This window comes from Dreissena polymorpha, chromosome 4 (genome assembly GCF_020536995.1).
Source record: "Dreissena polymorpha isolate Duluth1 chromosome 4, UMN_Dpol_1.0, whole genome shotgun sequence".
NCBI classification, from domain to species: Eukaryota; Metazoa; Mollusca; class Bivalvia; order Myida; family Dreissenidae; genus Dreissena; species Dreissena polymorpha.
Genome location: NC_068358.1, coordinates 123,774,197 through 123,790,006, shown reverse-complemented (window position 1 = coordinate 123,790,006; position 15,810 = coordinate 123,774,197). Strand labels below are relative to the sequence as shown.

General features: G+C 35.4%; 1 protein-coding gene across 4 annotated transcripts in view; it reads right to left on the bottom strand.

The window, feature by feature from the left end:
- Positions 1-3,864: 3,864 nt before the first annotated feature.
- LOC127876583 (cytoplasmic FMR1-interacting protein-like) overlaps positions 3,865-15,810 on the bottom strand; it is a 77,860-nt gene continuing 65,914 nt past the window's right edge. For all 4 annotated transcript variants that reach the window (XM_052421899.1, XM_052421901.1, XM_052421900.1 and 1 more), the window contains 5 exons: positions 15,156-15,234; positions 8,076-8,191; positions 7,338-7,576; positions 6,652-6,799; positions 3,865-5,800 (listed from right to left, as the gene is read on the bottom strand). In XM_052421899.1, the coding sequence (XP_052277859.1) occupies positions 5,633-5,800; positions 6,652-6,799; positions 7,338-7,576; positions 8,076-8,191; positions 15,156-15,234 (750 nt within the window). In that variant the 3' untranslated portion in view covers positions 3,865-5,632. The remainder of the gene's footprint in view (positions 5,801-6,651; positions 6,800-7,337; positions 7,577-8,075; positions 8,192-15,155; positions 15,235-15,810) is intronic.

Below are 15,810 nucleotides of genomic sequence, written 5' to 3'. Positions count from 1 at the left end.
CACTTTACGCACATGCATTAAACCCTCTTTTCACGGAGCACGGCTAATTTGTTTTAATTTTCGTCATATATGCATTGGCATTGACTGATTAATACTGTTTAGTGCACCACAAACATCTTTACATATTACGGCGAAATCACAACTATAAGCAATTGTTTGAATTTAAAATAGTGTATGTAACAAATAATTTATCATATTTTACTAATTATTGTGTATAACAAATATAAAACTTACATTTGATCCACTTCAACAACCCTGTTAGATTTGTTTCGCGTATATATATATTAAAACTTATAATGCTGTGCAAAACTGCGTCTCTATATTATTGTTCAGGCCTTTTACAATATGCCAATATTGATATCATTTTACATGCAGGCATTGTAGTTGTGCATCTCTTGACACACATTTACACGTTTTGGAAATTTTCATAAGTCTTGACATTTGTTTACATGGTTCGTAAATTCAAGTATCTTGCTTGCCTTATTTTACAGATTTGTACATGTGCGTTTCTTGACATTAATTTTCAATCTGGGTACATTTTCGTACATTAATACAATCTTAAAGCCATGGTACAGTCAAGTATCTTAATTACATTTTCATATATTTTGTACTTGCGGTTCTCTTGACACGAATGTCCAGGCGTTGTATAATCGTAACCTTTTACATTGATTTTCAATGTGCTTGGCACTGGCGTGAACCGACAATAAACACCAGGCTTTGTACCTTCGCGCACCTAAGCATTGATGGACATGATAAGTATAAAACCGTTTATTCCTGTGTAAAGATTTTTATTAACGTCTCATATAATCTTTTTCGCCCGTGGTCCTGTTTCGGACCAGCTTCATCGCATTTACGTTTATGCGCTTTTTAAACCTCATGTATGTCCATACGTTTTGTATTCCGTCCCGAAGTAATATTTTTTTCCGTTTTATATAAGCGTATCTTGACATTAATTTTGATGTTTAATATTCGCGTTAATCGACGCTTATTTTCGGGTTCTGTTCATTAACTTACATTGACATAATAATTAAACAATTATTCATGTTTACCATATTTTAAAGATCCGAAAATGCTCAAAATCAACGAATACTTAGTAAAATAAAGTTTATCCATAAAAATCAGCGTTTCTTATAGCTATAGCCAAAATTTCAACGCTAGATTTGATCTGGTAACATTAATTTAACGAGATTCAAAATGCTCGTTTTTTGTGGGAAAATATTCAAATTGAATTGAATTGAAGACATAATCAGAATGTTAACGAGCAAACGCGGTATTGGCGTCGGGCAGCATGACATAGTGTATTATGGCATAAATTGCTTCGTATGCACCGTTCGTTTATCAAATGCATTGAGTTTCTTGCGCCTTTGACAATCGTGTATATTGATGTTGTATATTCGCGTAATACTTTACATGCGTCATGTATGCCTAGCGTCTAGAAAAAATGCATTGGCAAACAGCGTAGACCCAGATAAGACGCCGCATGATGCGGCGTCTCATCTGAATCTGCGCTGTTTGCTTAAAGGAATTTCTGTAAGAAATATTCTAAAAATAGATATAACTATACTAGACATCCCTAATTTTGGAAATAAAGTGATCCAATTTAGCAGGATGGGAGAGTCCACTAGGCATAAATGGGTTAATGTTTCTTGACATAGCTTCAGGCATCGCACCGTGGCGTATCTGACCATTAATTGCAGGGTTTTCGAGACGTTCAAGGCCTGCATACAGATCAACGTGACATCACTTTGCACGACGAGCCACAGCGAGGTGATGACGGAAATACTGCGGGCCCGTGTCACGTTGCCCGGATGTTCGGAATACCGGAAGTGGAGTCCTCGGCCGCCAGCATCCTCCACAGGCAGCTCAATTGGGTTCGAGTGTTTGCTGAAGCATCGGCTAGGGATTGTATATGCGCACGTAGCATTCTTAGTGGTAATATACAGATTGGCACACAATATTAACTAAACCGATTTTTTCTGTTGCCACTTTTCATACATTTTAGTATATGTATTTTGTTTAAGTGTACTTTTCGGCTTTTATTATCAGGGTCACTTCATTTTTCATTACTGTGGTAAGTTATCGCAAACTTGTTTGTAAAAATAAAAAGCTATTGAATATAATATCCATGTCTGTTTAAAATCAATACCGACACAACAATATGCTGGCATGATTTCTGCCCGCTCGTTATAGCGTGTTGGCGGCATTTAAGTCGCCAACATTATAACACGAAAGAACGTCAAATATACTTGCCGAAACGCCAAATAGGGCGACATATATCATAATAGTCGTATTGGCACATTTTGTGTCGTTACTTGGTTTAAGCGACTTTTTTAAGCCCTCTTACACGTGAAAACAATATGAAAATTCAGCCACTATGCACTATAGACATTTTTACTGCTACTATCTTCAGATGCTTCTAAGTTTCCGTCCGTTAAGTTGCTTATTTTTTGCATTATGCTGTTTATATATATATATATATATATATATATATATATATATATATATATATATATATATATATATATATATATATATATATATATATATATATATATATATAATACATACACGTTGATTTGTTCTATATTGGGGTCCATTATTTTGGCTTCTGTTAATTGTATATGAGGCGAATCGTGAGAAATCCCGGCCTCGTGTACGTCACTAAATTTCGTCCCAGATCAGACTCTGTAATCGCTTGTTTAAACGCAGGACGACACTGACCGCCTACAGTTGAGGTATGGTGTGCATTGTTATCGAGTGCCTCGGGAATCTCCCAAATGGTTATCCCTTCCAGAAGACTCGTTACTTGGGTTAACGGGAAAATAACAAGATACAGGACATGTCCTGTACCACAGACCAGGGAAAGGTGTGAAGTACCTACTTCAACGCACCTCTGTATACCGTCTCTTGCGAAAAGAAAGTTAATATGTTAGGTCTGAGAAGGGGATCGAAGCCGTAAACCGAGTTCTGGCACCGGCGTGTTACTAAACAAACGGAATATGCTTTATGCTGGGGTTATACTTATAATGAGACAGTGAAACACGGTATGCCGACATGGGACTGCACATTCTAATCCAGTATGTCACTTCACGAAAGTACTCTATCCCACGAGACGCATCATCTTTTAAATTACTAGCACATTTATTCTTTGAGATTAAACTATCAAAATATCATAAAAGTTTTTAGTTGAAATCCATAAAAAAGAATTTCTTATAACGGTTTGAATTTCGAAATGGGGAGATACCCTTAAGATCTACAATTACACAATGCTTATTTATAGACCTTTGCATACCCCTATTCACTAAATCCGCTATTGTTTTTACAAACCCGCAAATCATTATTCAGCGCTGCAGCCAACAAAACAAACAATTAATTGCAATAGAATCTTTACGACTGCCCATAACTTCACACATTTCTTTTAAATGGCATCGTTCTCCAAATTTAGTTAAATCTTGCCGCTAATATGATCACCACCTCACATTTACGGCTGCGAATTACAGTCTCAAGTGGGAAATCTATGCACTATTTTACACACAAAACTTCCTTACCTAGAATAAACAGGCCACTTGCAGCAACAGTTGGCGAATTCTAACTGAACAAGCAGTATCGTAACACAAGTCTGTTAAGCACCATACTCCATAGAACATCCAAGTCCAAAGTGGGTCAATGAGTGTACATTTAAGTCAATGAGTGTACATTTAAGTACATCGGAATACGTTACCAATCATAGTACATCATAGTGCATTGGAGTACAACAGAATACATGATAGCACACTGCAGTTCAAGTAGTATAATAAAAGTACATCTTAGACCATAATCGAACATGTCAGTATATGGGTGTTTGGAAATAACAACAAACACAAATTAAATGGAATATCGCAAATATATTTGTCTAAAATACACAAATGAAACTACACTAACACATACAGATCTGTTACAAAGTTGGCTAGTTGCTACTGGTAAGTATTTTAAATTCAAGGGAAATGCCCGTTAAGCATACTCTTTTATTCACATTCTCACAGGGCTTATGTAACCACTTTGTTTGGTGGTGCAATACTCAGGTATTTGAAGATCTTGAATACAAACAGCAGTAAATATTATACAAAGTAAACCATGTATCAAAAAACTTTAACTGTTAACAAAACCATAAAATATATCATGTATAAGTGTACATACCATAACTTACCATTATTAAACGGTTGAAGCAATCAAAGACGAAAATAACTTTCTGCCATAAAATAAAGAACTTAAGAAGTCTTGATATTTTGGCATTATGTTGTGAACAACGTTTTCAGCACTGAGAAAATTGTACATCTATCAACATTGATTGATAATGCACCTAAATGCAGACATAACCAAAACTCTAACTCCGTACTATATTGCACGTAATTATATACAACAAAAGGTCATGTTTTGAAAATCCTCACCGTTTGCAGAAGAAAATTGTCTGAATCAAATGGATACCTCAACACTGAAATATGTATCATATTTAAGATTGAATAATATAAATTTAACGTTACTCAGTTAAATTAGTTTTTAGAGCCAAGACCCACATAATACAAATTAAAAGTTACATTCACAGAATGGGGACAACAACACTAAACAACAAAGCACAATTATAATAAGGCGCGTCATGCGAAAATGGGTCATATGCCATATGTGACCAGCGTAGCTCCAGGTCAGCCTGCGCATCTGCAGTCTGGCCTGGAGCAATCGGATCCTATCCACTCATGACACCCCAAAAGCTTGAGGGACTAAAAAGGGGTTTCTAATGACAACACTGTGGGGATGGGCAGTCCATTCTGGAGCTACATTGGCCACATATGACATTAGAACCATTTTACATGATGCTGCTAATATTATCTGATGATTTGAAGATTATTTACTAAATTTTAATACCACAGAAGGCTAGGACTCAGATGAACAATCATAATACATATCCCATGAAATACAACATTTAGCAGTTCTATATAATACCTGGCATACAGAGAACACTTATGAGATGAAACAAGCAAAACAAGTTTACAAATCATATGAAAAAAATATGAATCAACATACATAATCATCAAAATCTGCAGTGAAATTGTGCATTCCTTTCACACACTATTTCCGTTCTCGACATTAAAAGCTCTCTAGATTTGGTACATTATTATGGATGGTAGCAGCACCTCTGTGTAACCTGTCACCAGGAAATATATAGGATCACAACTTGTATACGTCCCTGTTAAAGAGGCGCAGCATCGAAATAAGGACCCATTCCACTCAATTCAAATAAGTTTAATACTGGTAAAGAATCTTACGCTAAGACAATTAAACAATAGCAATTTACTATTATATTTCATAACAAAAGTTATTTGGCATATCTCTTTACTATCAATACCAGACGGTCTGCAGGTTTAGTACCAGAACGGAGCTGGGTACAGCACCATCATATTTTGCTCTAGAACTTTCCCTGATCACATGGTAGCATTACTGTTCAGATGTCAGAAGAGACACAGTTTAGATAGTTTTGGAAACACAGTCTAGATAGTGGTGATAACATAGTCTAGATACTCAATACAGATAAGATGGCGGTAACAATACTCTCAACAATGTCGTAATGACGTGACGGTGTTCACACTGTAGTAACACTTTAGATGGTGGTAGCCAGTGACTGATGGATGGGGGGCTGGAAGCAGCGAACATGCTCCACTGGCAGTCCGTCAGAGTCGCCAGTCTTAAGGTACTTGTTCAACACTGCAAATATCTGGTTGTTGAGGATTTGGAACTTCCGGATTCTGTCCACCATTTTCTTAAGTTGCTGCAAACAAATAACATGTCCATTGTCACAAAAAGCTAATCTTTTTAGTATGGCCAGAGATTCTGAAGCTTATGACATTTTGTGAAGCATAACGAAAAGCACAAAAAGCTATTATTTTATCTACTAAGTGTTAGATGCTCAGCATTTTTCACTTAAAAATGGATAATTCGTTTAGATGCGATGGTGAGGCACTGATGCCTTCACAAAGTTACAAAAGCAAAACATATTAAGTAAAAAGGTAGAATATATTTATTTTAATAGTTGTTAAATAATCCTAGTTCTGGTGAAACTGGGATTAATGTGTGTACATAACGTGACATCCCATATAAGCAGGGACGACACTATCCACCTAGACTGAATTTTCATTTAGAAGAGACTTCCTTTAAACGAAAATCTGCACAAATGCCTTTAGTGTAGTCCCTGATTAGCCTGCATGGATTGCAAAGGCTAGTATGGGACTACACTTGATGCACTTGCATGTAGTCCCTGATTAGCCTGCATGGATTGCAAAGGCTAGTATGGGACTACACTTGATGCACTTGCATGTAGTCCCTGATTAGCCTGCATGGATTGCAAAGGCTAGTATGGGACTACACTTGATGCACTTGCATGTAGTCCCTGATTAGCCTGCATGGATTGCAAAGGCTAGTATGGGACTACACTTGATGCACTTGCATGTAGTCCCTGATTAGCCTGCATGGATTGCAAAGGCTAGTATGGGACTACACTTGATGCACTTGCATGAAGCCCCTGATTAGCCTGCATGGATTGCAAAGGCTAGTATGGGACTACACTTGATGCACTTGCATGAAGCCCCATTTACCCAGAACGCACCCACAATCACTACTTACAATGCCCTTGACATTTTCATCCTTCTGATCCACCTTGTTGACCTTGAGAATATGGTAACAGAAGTCCAGGGCCTCAAACCTTCTTTGTTGCCCTAGCAACACAATCAGTGCACACCCGGCCCAGTTTAGGCCCTCCCCAAACAGCTGCCTGAAAGACACAGTATCATATGGATAGTCTATATGGCTTAATATGTGTGCAGTCTGCACAGGCTTATCTGGGACGCCATTCTCAGCCTTGACTCTATTTTTTAAGGTATCATGGGGATAGTCTCTATAAGCTTCAAGTAATGGTAACTAGACATTGGCTCCTACACACATTGGTTCCTATACTGCTTGTACAAATGTAAATATTTGTTATTTTAACATCAGTTATATACTTCTAATGTTATTGAAGTCCAAACTAAATCTTTCATATTTTAAGTGTGATTATCCAATTACCAAATGGTTGTAATGAATCTTAAAGAAAAAAGATTGACAGTCATAAAATAAAGAGTTGCTGACCAATCAATTTTTTTTATTAATACAATGAGCGAGACTTTTCCATGATATAAAATTTGCCAGTGTGAGAATTTTAAGCTTGTGAAAATAAAGAAGCTTTTTTTATGGAAGGCATTGCATTAAGATTGTGCACTTGCAACAGGTAACTCATCAGTTTTATGCATAGGCAACTTATAAGATGAGCTTACTCGACAGTGTACTCGTTCTCTCCAACGGGCACACAGTAAACAAACTGAATGGCGCTCCAGAGTCTATGGAACTCCGTGCACTCGTCCACGTTCATGACCCCGTTCGCTGGGGCTGGGCCGTGCCAGATGGGGTCCTCAAGGAAAGACTGGATCCTCTTGAGGATCACCTCGAACATGGACAGGCCACAGCACAGCCGCTCTCGGGTCAGCAGGTCTCCCTCCTGCGCTATCGTAGATTGCTGGAGAGGTCATAATAAAAGAAAACATCAGGTCATAATGAAGACATGGTTACACATGGTTACTGCGTACCAGTATCACCAATAAGAGAAATGCTAAGAGAAGTTGAATACAATGTTAACAATTTTATCATAGTCTATAGAGAACTAACATAATAAAAGTAGCTTTTTCAAAACCATTTTCTTAAGCTTGAGCTTTTTCTCTAATATGACTACATGTATTACTCAAGCATACTTGGTAAAAAATGTTCAAGGGCATGTGTGGAACATAAGGCATGACTATATGTTGATGACATTATTTAAATTTAACTGCTTGATAAATGTACAAGATTTTTGCTAAACAAACTAACAACATTGTATGTAGACTGAATGACCAACTGACTCAAAGAAATCCACTCTTAAGCTTCATTTGCTCGGGTATAATCAGCCATAGCAAACACTGAGGCACCAGTTAGACCATCAGACCTGTTGCCCATTCAGAGCTCCATGCTGTGTAACTTACATGCTGGTTGCCGAACTTCCCGATGACTGGTACCACCTGCAGTGCCTGGTATTTCACCTCCAGTTTCTTCATGGCCCCTTTCAGTTCTTCATCCTTCTCCTTCCGACTCTTGCCCTCTGAAATACACAGGTGGCAAAATATGCTATTATACCTCAATTTGATTTACTGTATTTTCCATGGTAATTTCCCACCACCCATCCAGTCATAATTATGCCTTGACGTTGGAAGGTAATGAACCTCTGGCTACCCATTTTTGTAATTATACCCAGCACATGAGCATTAAAATATTAACATAATATGTTAGGGTGTAAAATTAAAAATCATAAGCATTTTGTGGGGCATAGAAATATTGTTGCCTATATTTAATGAAAACAAGATGCTGCAATCTCTAAATGCATATGATTCTGCTGGAAGCCTTTTCACAGTTGATTCTTTTTTTTATTTGAATATGTCACTGCCCAAAAATCAATCGTGATACATGTACATCAATTATCTACAGAATCTCGCGTATTTTGGTCGCCGTCTTGGCTTGTATAACTACTAAACTCACAAAACTGTTATCAGTCTTTTGTTATAAGTCTGTATACAACACCTGTTGAACTAGCGCCAAATATTCTGCCGAAATTTGGATATAAAAAGCACTGTAAAAGTTCATTTGTTGTGCATTTGAACATATTCTCCAAACTATTTACTTTTCTAACATTATTTTACCATGTTATTGTCAACTTTTGAGAATTTACATTGTTTACAAAATCATCCAAACCGAAAGTGAAACTGGATTATGTAGTGACATTTCCTGATGTAAACACTAAATATTTGATCAGTTTGATTAAGTGAATCAAACAAAGTCGCTGGGATATTTATGCAATACAGACTATCATGGCTGATTGTATTACTGGCTAAAAGTATTATTATGAGAGTTCATTCATACAAATTGTTTAAATCAAATTGATGACTGGGTTGATTATTAAAAATGTTGTTAATTTATGTCTCTGTTTTAACTGAGTGTATTTATTTGCAAAAACCATGATATTGTTAATACTTTAAAACAGTTTTTCACAAATTAACATTTTGTGTTATATTATGATTATTTAATATAACTAGGATGTATAATTACCATTAATAGTTATTATAAAAGTATCAATATTGTTTATTTTAACCTAGAATTGTAAAAACCAAATTCATTATTTTTAAGGATTGTCTACATTTTCTTGATATTAAAAAAAATGTATTGATCAAGATGTGCGAAACTTTTCAAGTGCAGTGCTAAATCAGTTTAAAGGCATACATTTTTAATTGTATATTCCTCTACATGCATGAGTGATAACTACTAGTCCTTGATTATAAGTTTCAAGTTCCCTTTTTTACAGGCATACTGGATTATGAAAGACAGATGAGCATCAGCTTGACAACTCATCTCCCTAATGATACCTTGTGTGGCTCATACTAAGTACAGGACCACAATCAATGAGAAAACTACAGTGTATAAACACAGCTGAATTATGACAATTCTGGCTGACCCAGCAAATGTTATCACTGTTATAAACAAAATAATTCCAATTTAATATAATTTGTTATCATCTATGACATTGATGAACAAAAATAAACGATACAAAAGTTGATTTTCCCAATATTGACTTATGTGTCTTAAAATAAAAATCCTAAATGATATAATACAAACATTTATATTTTTATTCCTGGTTTTACAAGTATATATCTTATGCAATGTTTTATCCATGACCAAACAATGCGAGTTCTGTATTGGAGCAAAAAATACTATAAAATGAGCATACCGGTACCTTACTTTTGTGCAAGTACTTTAGAAATCATTTATTACTATTTTACTGAGTTAGCCTAAGTCCTTAAATTACGTTATTAGTGTTAAAACAGTGATGTTACATGTTTATAATTCAATTGAAGATGCATCGATATTATAATAATAAATGTATAAATTAATTATGTATCATTAAAATGATAAACTGAGTAATTATTTCAGTACTGAAGGAAAGGATTTTAAGTATTTTTGAATTAAGACATCGAACTTGGAATTGATATCATTTTGTTGATTTTCTTAGACAAAACTGTTAATGACATAATAAAATATTTATTCTGAATGTTTTATTGTAATAGTCATTCGTTTTTTTAAGAACAATAAGCACATTTCAATGATTTGTTTCATTAATGGTGATTACATGTTTAATCTTTATGATTGCATTTATAAATTGTGTTCAAGCAGGCATGGACATGGAATATATTTAAACAAGAGGGACAAGATGGCCCTAGTTCGCTCACCTTTTTTACAAGGCCTTGTTCATTGCTTAGATGAAAATTCAGTACTCTAGAGCATATTAGATTGGCCAAATTTCATAAAAATTGGGCCAAAAATGTGACTTTTAGAGTGTTCACATGTTTTCACTTTATACATATAGAGAAAACTGCCCCAAAAATTTTGACTTCTAGAGTGTTCACAAGGTTTCTCTATAGCCAAATATGGAAAACAGCCCCGCCCACTTGCGGACCAGAACCACTTTTAAACTTGACCAACATATCATTAAGAAAAACATTTTGACAAAGTTACATGAAGATTGGGCATGAAATGTGACTTCTACTGTGTTTACAAGGTTTTTCTTTTCTTTGACCTAGCTAGTTTTTTTAACCCAGCATGACCCAGTTTCGAACTTGATCGAGGTATCATTGGTACAAATCTTCTGACCAAGTTTCATGAAGATTGGACACGAAATGTGGCCTCTATAGCCAAATATGGAAAACAGCCCCGCCCACTTGCGGACCAGAACCACTTTTAAACTTGACCAACATATCATTAAGAAAAACATTTTGACAAAGTTACATGAAGATTGGGCATGAAATGTGACTTCTACTGTGTTTACAAGGTTTTTCTTTTCTTTGACCTAGCTAGTTTTTTTAACCCAGCATGACCCAGTTTCGAACTTGATCGAGGTATCATTGGTACAAATCTTCTGACCAAGTTTCATGAAGATTGGACACGAAATGTGGCCTCTAGAGTGTTTACAAGGTTTTTCTATAGCCAAATAAGAACAACTGCCCCGCCCACTGGCGGCCATGTTTTTCAATGGACTGGAACCAATTTTGAACTCGACCAACATATCACTAAGACAAACATTTTGACAAAGTTACATGAAGATTGGACATGAAATGTGACTTCTACAGTGTTTACAAGGTTTTTCTTTTTTTTTTACCTAGTGACCTACCGGTAGTTTTTGACCCAGCATGACCCAGTTTCGAACTTGATCGAGGTATCATTGGGACAAATCTTCTGACCAAGTTTCATGAAGATCGGACAAGAAATGTGGCCTCTAGAGTCTTTACAAATCAAATGTGGACGACGGACAGACGGACGACAGACAAAGACGGATCACAAAAGCTCACCTGAGCAATCAGGTGAGCTAAAAATCAAGTTACACATCCAGTTTTGATGCAAATTTGTATATGCAAGTGCCTATTCCACTTATAATTTGAATTAAAACAGCATATTATAAATTATTAAAAAGATTATTCCCAGATTGATGTCTTATTCCAACTTCACAAAGTGTAGTTAATTTAACATTATATTGAATGTTATATTGAACTGTATAGGCAGCTAAAAATATTAATTAAGTAACAGCAATACAAAATGCATTATTTCTACCACAAGCCTACTGCTCATAAATAGTCACTGGTTATTGTGCATGTGACACTGTTTTTATGCTCATTAAAGGTGCATTTACAACACTTGACTGTTTTTCTTACTTTTTTGCAACAAAGTGTTTTCATGCATGTGAAAGTTTAAAACATACTTCAAATGCACTTCAGCATACTTATTTTTCTTGGAAAGCATACGTTTCAAGAGGATAAATACTCTTTAACACACTGGAGTGTATAAATGCTTGAAAATAACAGAAATAAAAACAACAAGAGCTGTCACCATAGGATGACTTATGCCCCCTATAAATGCTTGATAGAAGTTATGAGCTTTTTTCGAAACCTAAACGCAGATTTCGAAACCTAAACGCAGACCCTAAGTTCAAGGTCACAGGGGTCAAAATTTGTGTGCGTATGAAAAGGCCTTGTCCATATACACATGCATGCCAAATATGATGGCTATATCTCAAGGGACATAGAAGTTATGAGCATTTTTCGAAACCTAAATGCAGATTTTGAAACCTAAACGCGGACCCTAAGTTCAAGGTCAAGGTGACAGGGCAGGGGTAAAAAATTTTGTGCGTATGGAAAGGCCTTGTCCATATACACATGCATGCCAAATACGAAGGTTATACCTCAAGGGACATAGAAGTTATGAGCATTTGTTAAAACCTAAACACAGATTTTGAAACCTAAACGCGCACCCAAAGTTCAAGGTCAAGGTCACAGGGGTCAAAATATTTGTGCGTATTGATAGGCCTTGTCCATATACACATGCATACCAAATATGAAGGTTATAGCTTGAGGAACATTGAAGTTATGAGCATTTTTCGAAACCTAAACGCAAAGTGTGACGGAAAGACGGATGGACAGTCCGATCACTATATGCCCTCCTTCGGGGGCATAAAAATTCTGTTAAGTGTTTCTTGTCTGCACTTTCAATTGTATTAAATGAACATGACACTGTTAATAGTATGAAGCGTGTATTCTGCTTAAAAAGGTGTACATTGTATCTGCCACTTCTGTTTTGTGGTATAAAATAACAAGTACAATTCAATTGAAAGATCAATAGATATAAAGCAGCGTGCTGCACCCTGCTCCTTTTTAATTCACTTTTCTATCTTTGTTACCAAATTTTATATGGCCAAATGCAAATTTGCAGATTCCACAAAGAACTCTGAACCTGAGTTTTCCCTTACTGATATTAAATCTAATTCCAGATCTGAATTTCTTTTTGGCAAATCCTAGTTGATTACAGTATTAAACTTAATTTATTGAATTTGTGGTTAATATTGTTTCTTTATCTATCTCTGGTCCAAAGTTTAACATGATCGTGTCATCAATTTAGAATCAAGATCCGTGCATTAAAACATACCATGTAAAAATATGTCACATAAAAAGTGGTGGTAAAAAATTACTTATTATATGACTTGAAACTGAGAAAAAATAATGTGAAACATAATTGTATAATTATATAGTACAAGAGCACAGTATAGCGGGTGCCAACGCTTGGCTGCGGGTGCAGTTTTGAATAAATGAAAGCTTGTCAGAAGAATATTAGAGGTCACAGTGACCTTGACCTTTGACCTAGTGACCCAAAAATGGGTGTGGCATGTATAACTGAGTAAGGTGCAGCTACATATGAAGTTTTCATGTTGTAGGTGGAAGCACTTTGATTTTAGAGCCAATGCTAAGGTATAAGCATGACGTGGACGAGCTGGCTATGACAATACCTCGGGTTTTCTCCGAAAACAGCTGAGCTAAAAATGCATGAGTCACTTGAGAGGTGTCATATTACAATTGAAAGCCTATGATTATCTAAAATAATGTTAATTTGATGTTAATTTAAATTTTTCAATACCCTTTAGTGATGAACAGTTAAAAGTCAACATAGTCAGTTACAGTACTGGTAATTAAGTTAATTTAAGTGACAGTTACTGAGTTGATTGGATGAGCATGCAGATAATATTACCAACATGTTTTATGCAGTGGACAGTAGCAAAAAGGGCCAACTAATTGTTGTAGTAAATCAGTAATGAAGTAAATAGAAAAGAATCGTCAATTGTTATATTTTATAATTATGAAATATCCTGGCATATGGGATATCCTGTCCATTTAGCTACAAGGTCCTTTTTTATCCCCACTGGAACCTAGTTTGAGTTCTCAAAATCATCTTTAAAGAATATCTATAATTTAAAAAGAGAGCAGAATAAGCATCTTTGATTTGGGGCTGAAAAGCCTGTATCCAAATCAATCCACGTTTGAGGCCCAGGCTGTATGAGTCTGAGCCGAATGCCTGCCATATGCTGAAGACAAAAAGTATTGGTTCTACCCAGGAAACAGTCTTGAGTGTTTTAGTAAATCTCAGACTTTGATTGCAATCTATCTAAAACAAAAGAGTTGAAATAAATAATCATTTGTTTTGATTAACATTCTGGCTTTCTGCACAATTATTTATTTTACCTGTATACAAGTTCCGTTCCAATCTCCGTTGTTAGTCAACTATGTAAAAAGCACCATATTAACTATGAAACACTAGTATTTTGCATATTGCAATGATCCACGGAAATGATGCTGATGATAATTCAGCACGATGATGAATGATTAGACATTCCAATTTTACTAGAAATTCCACTACCAGTTCAATTGCTTCGAAGAAAATTGAAAGCAAAACTACTCCACTGTATAATCGTCACACATATAATGAATTTAATGATAACATTTTCTCTGAAATTTTGAAAATCAGAATTTCAATGGCAAGAATTAAAGTAGTTCAAAACATGGCGATCATTAAACCAGAGATTGATTTATGGAATAAATCATCTGCTGATTCAGAGTGCCCAAAAACAGGTCGATTCCAAATTATTTCATTTATGTTGTTCAGCTGTCATCAACTCTTATATAACTTCAACAAATTATATAGAGGATATTTGGTGGATTCGGTGGATTATCGATTTTAATTCACGAGTGATCATATAAAATAATAATTTCACGAGTGGCGCAGCCACGAGTGAAAATATATATTTTATATGGTCACGAGTGAATTAAAATCGATAATCCACCGAACCCAACAAATTTTCTTTTTATTTTATGCTTTATTTCACAGTTTATATACATTGTTAAAGCGTTTAACTAAAGAATTTCGTTGGGAAAATGACGTCATTTCGTCAAAAAAATGACGTCATTTAACATAAACAGTGAAAATTATCGATAATTTTCACTGATAATTTTCATTGTTTGAAACAGTGAAATTATCAGTTTTAATTCACTGATATTTCTCTATAAACCACCGGAAAGCATAAAATAAAACTATGCAATCCTGAATTATGTTGGCTGACAATTGATAACTTAAAACCAAATTGAATAGGTGTCCAAATAATACCCCACAAAATATATACACACTTCTACACTTTCTGTTACCTTTGGCAGGGATGAAAGGTTTAGGGATGATGTTCTGGAAAGGTGCTGCATGCTTGAGATCGCAAACCTCCTCCTGGGTCTGAAAATAACAATCAGGATTCTAAAACTGGGCTTAATGCATGTGTGTAAAGTGTCATCCCAGATTAGCCTGTGCTAAATCAGGGACGACATTTTGCTTTTATGATATTTGTTGTTTATATGAAGCCTCTTCTTGGCACAAATCCAGTTTAGGCAGAATGTGTTGACACTATACGAACATGTATTAAACCCTGTTTTCCCACAGCCAGACTCAAACTGTGGAACCATTATTATTTGCCTAATATTAATTTTCATATATTTGGGCAGTTGACTTATTGAAAATTTTTAATTCCTTACGAATAATTATGTCCAATTTTTAAACAAAATTAAGACTAGAAAACTTAGATGTGAATTACATTAATATCCAACTTAATCCACGCACATATCCTGCATCTGTATTGCAATCAATATAAATCCAATTATAACACCATGGTGAGTACATTATACAGTGTACTAAACTTACACAGCCATCTGATATTGTTGAGGTAGAAAAGAAAGGATTAGCGCTAATTGTTAACAACTTTATTAGCCATTGTGTGTTGTGTGTTTTTCATGGGTGTGAAGGTATACAGCTAAC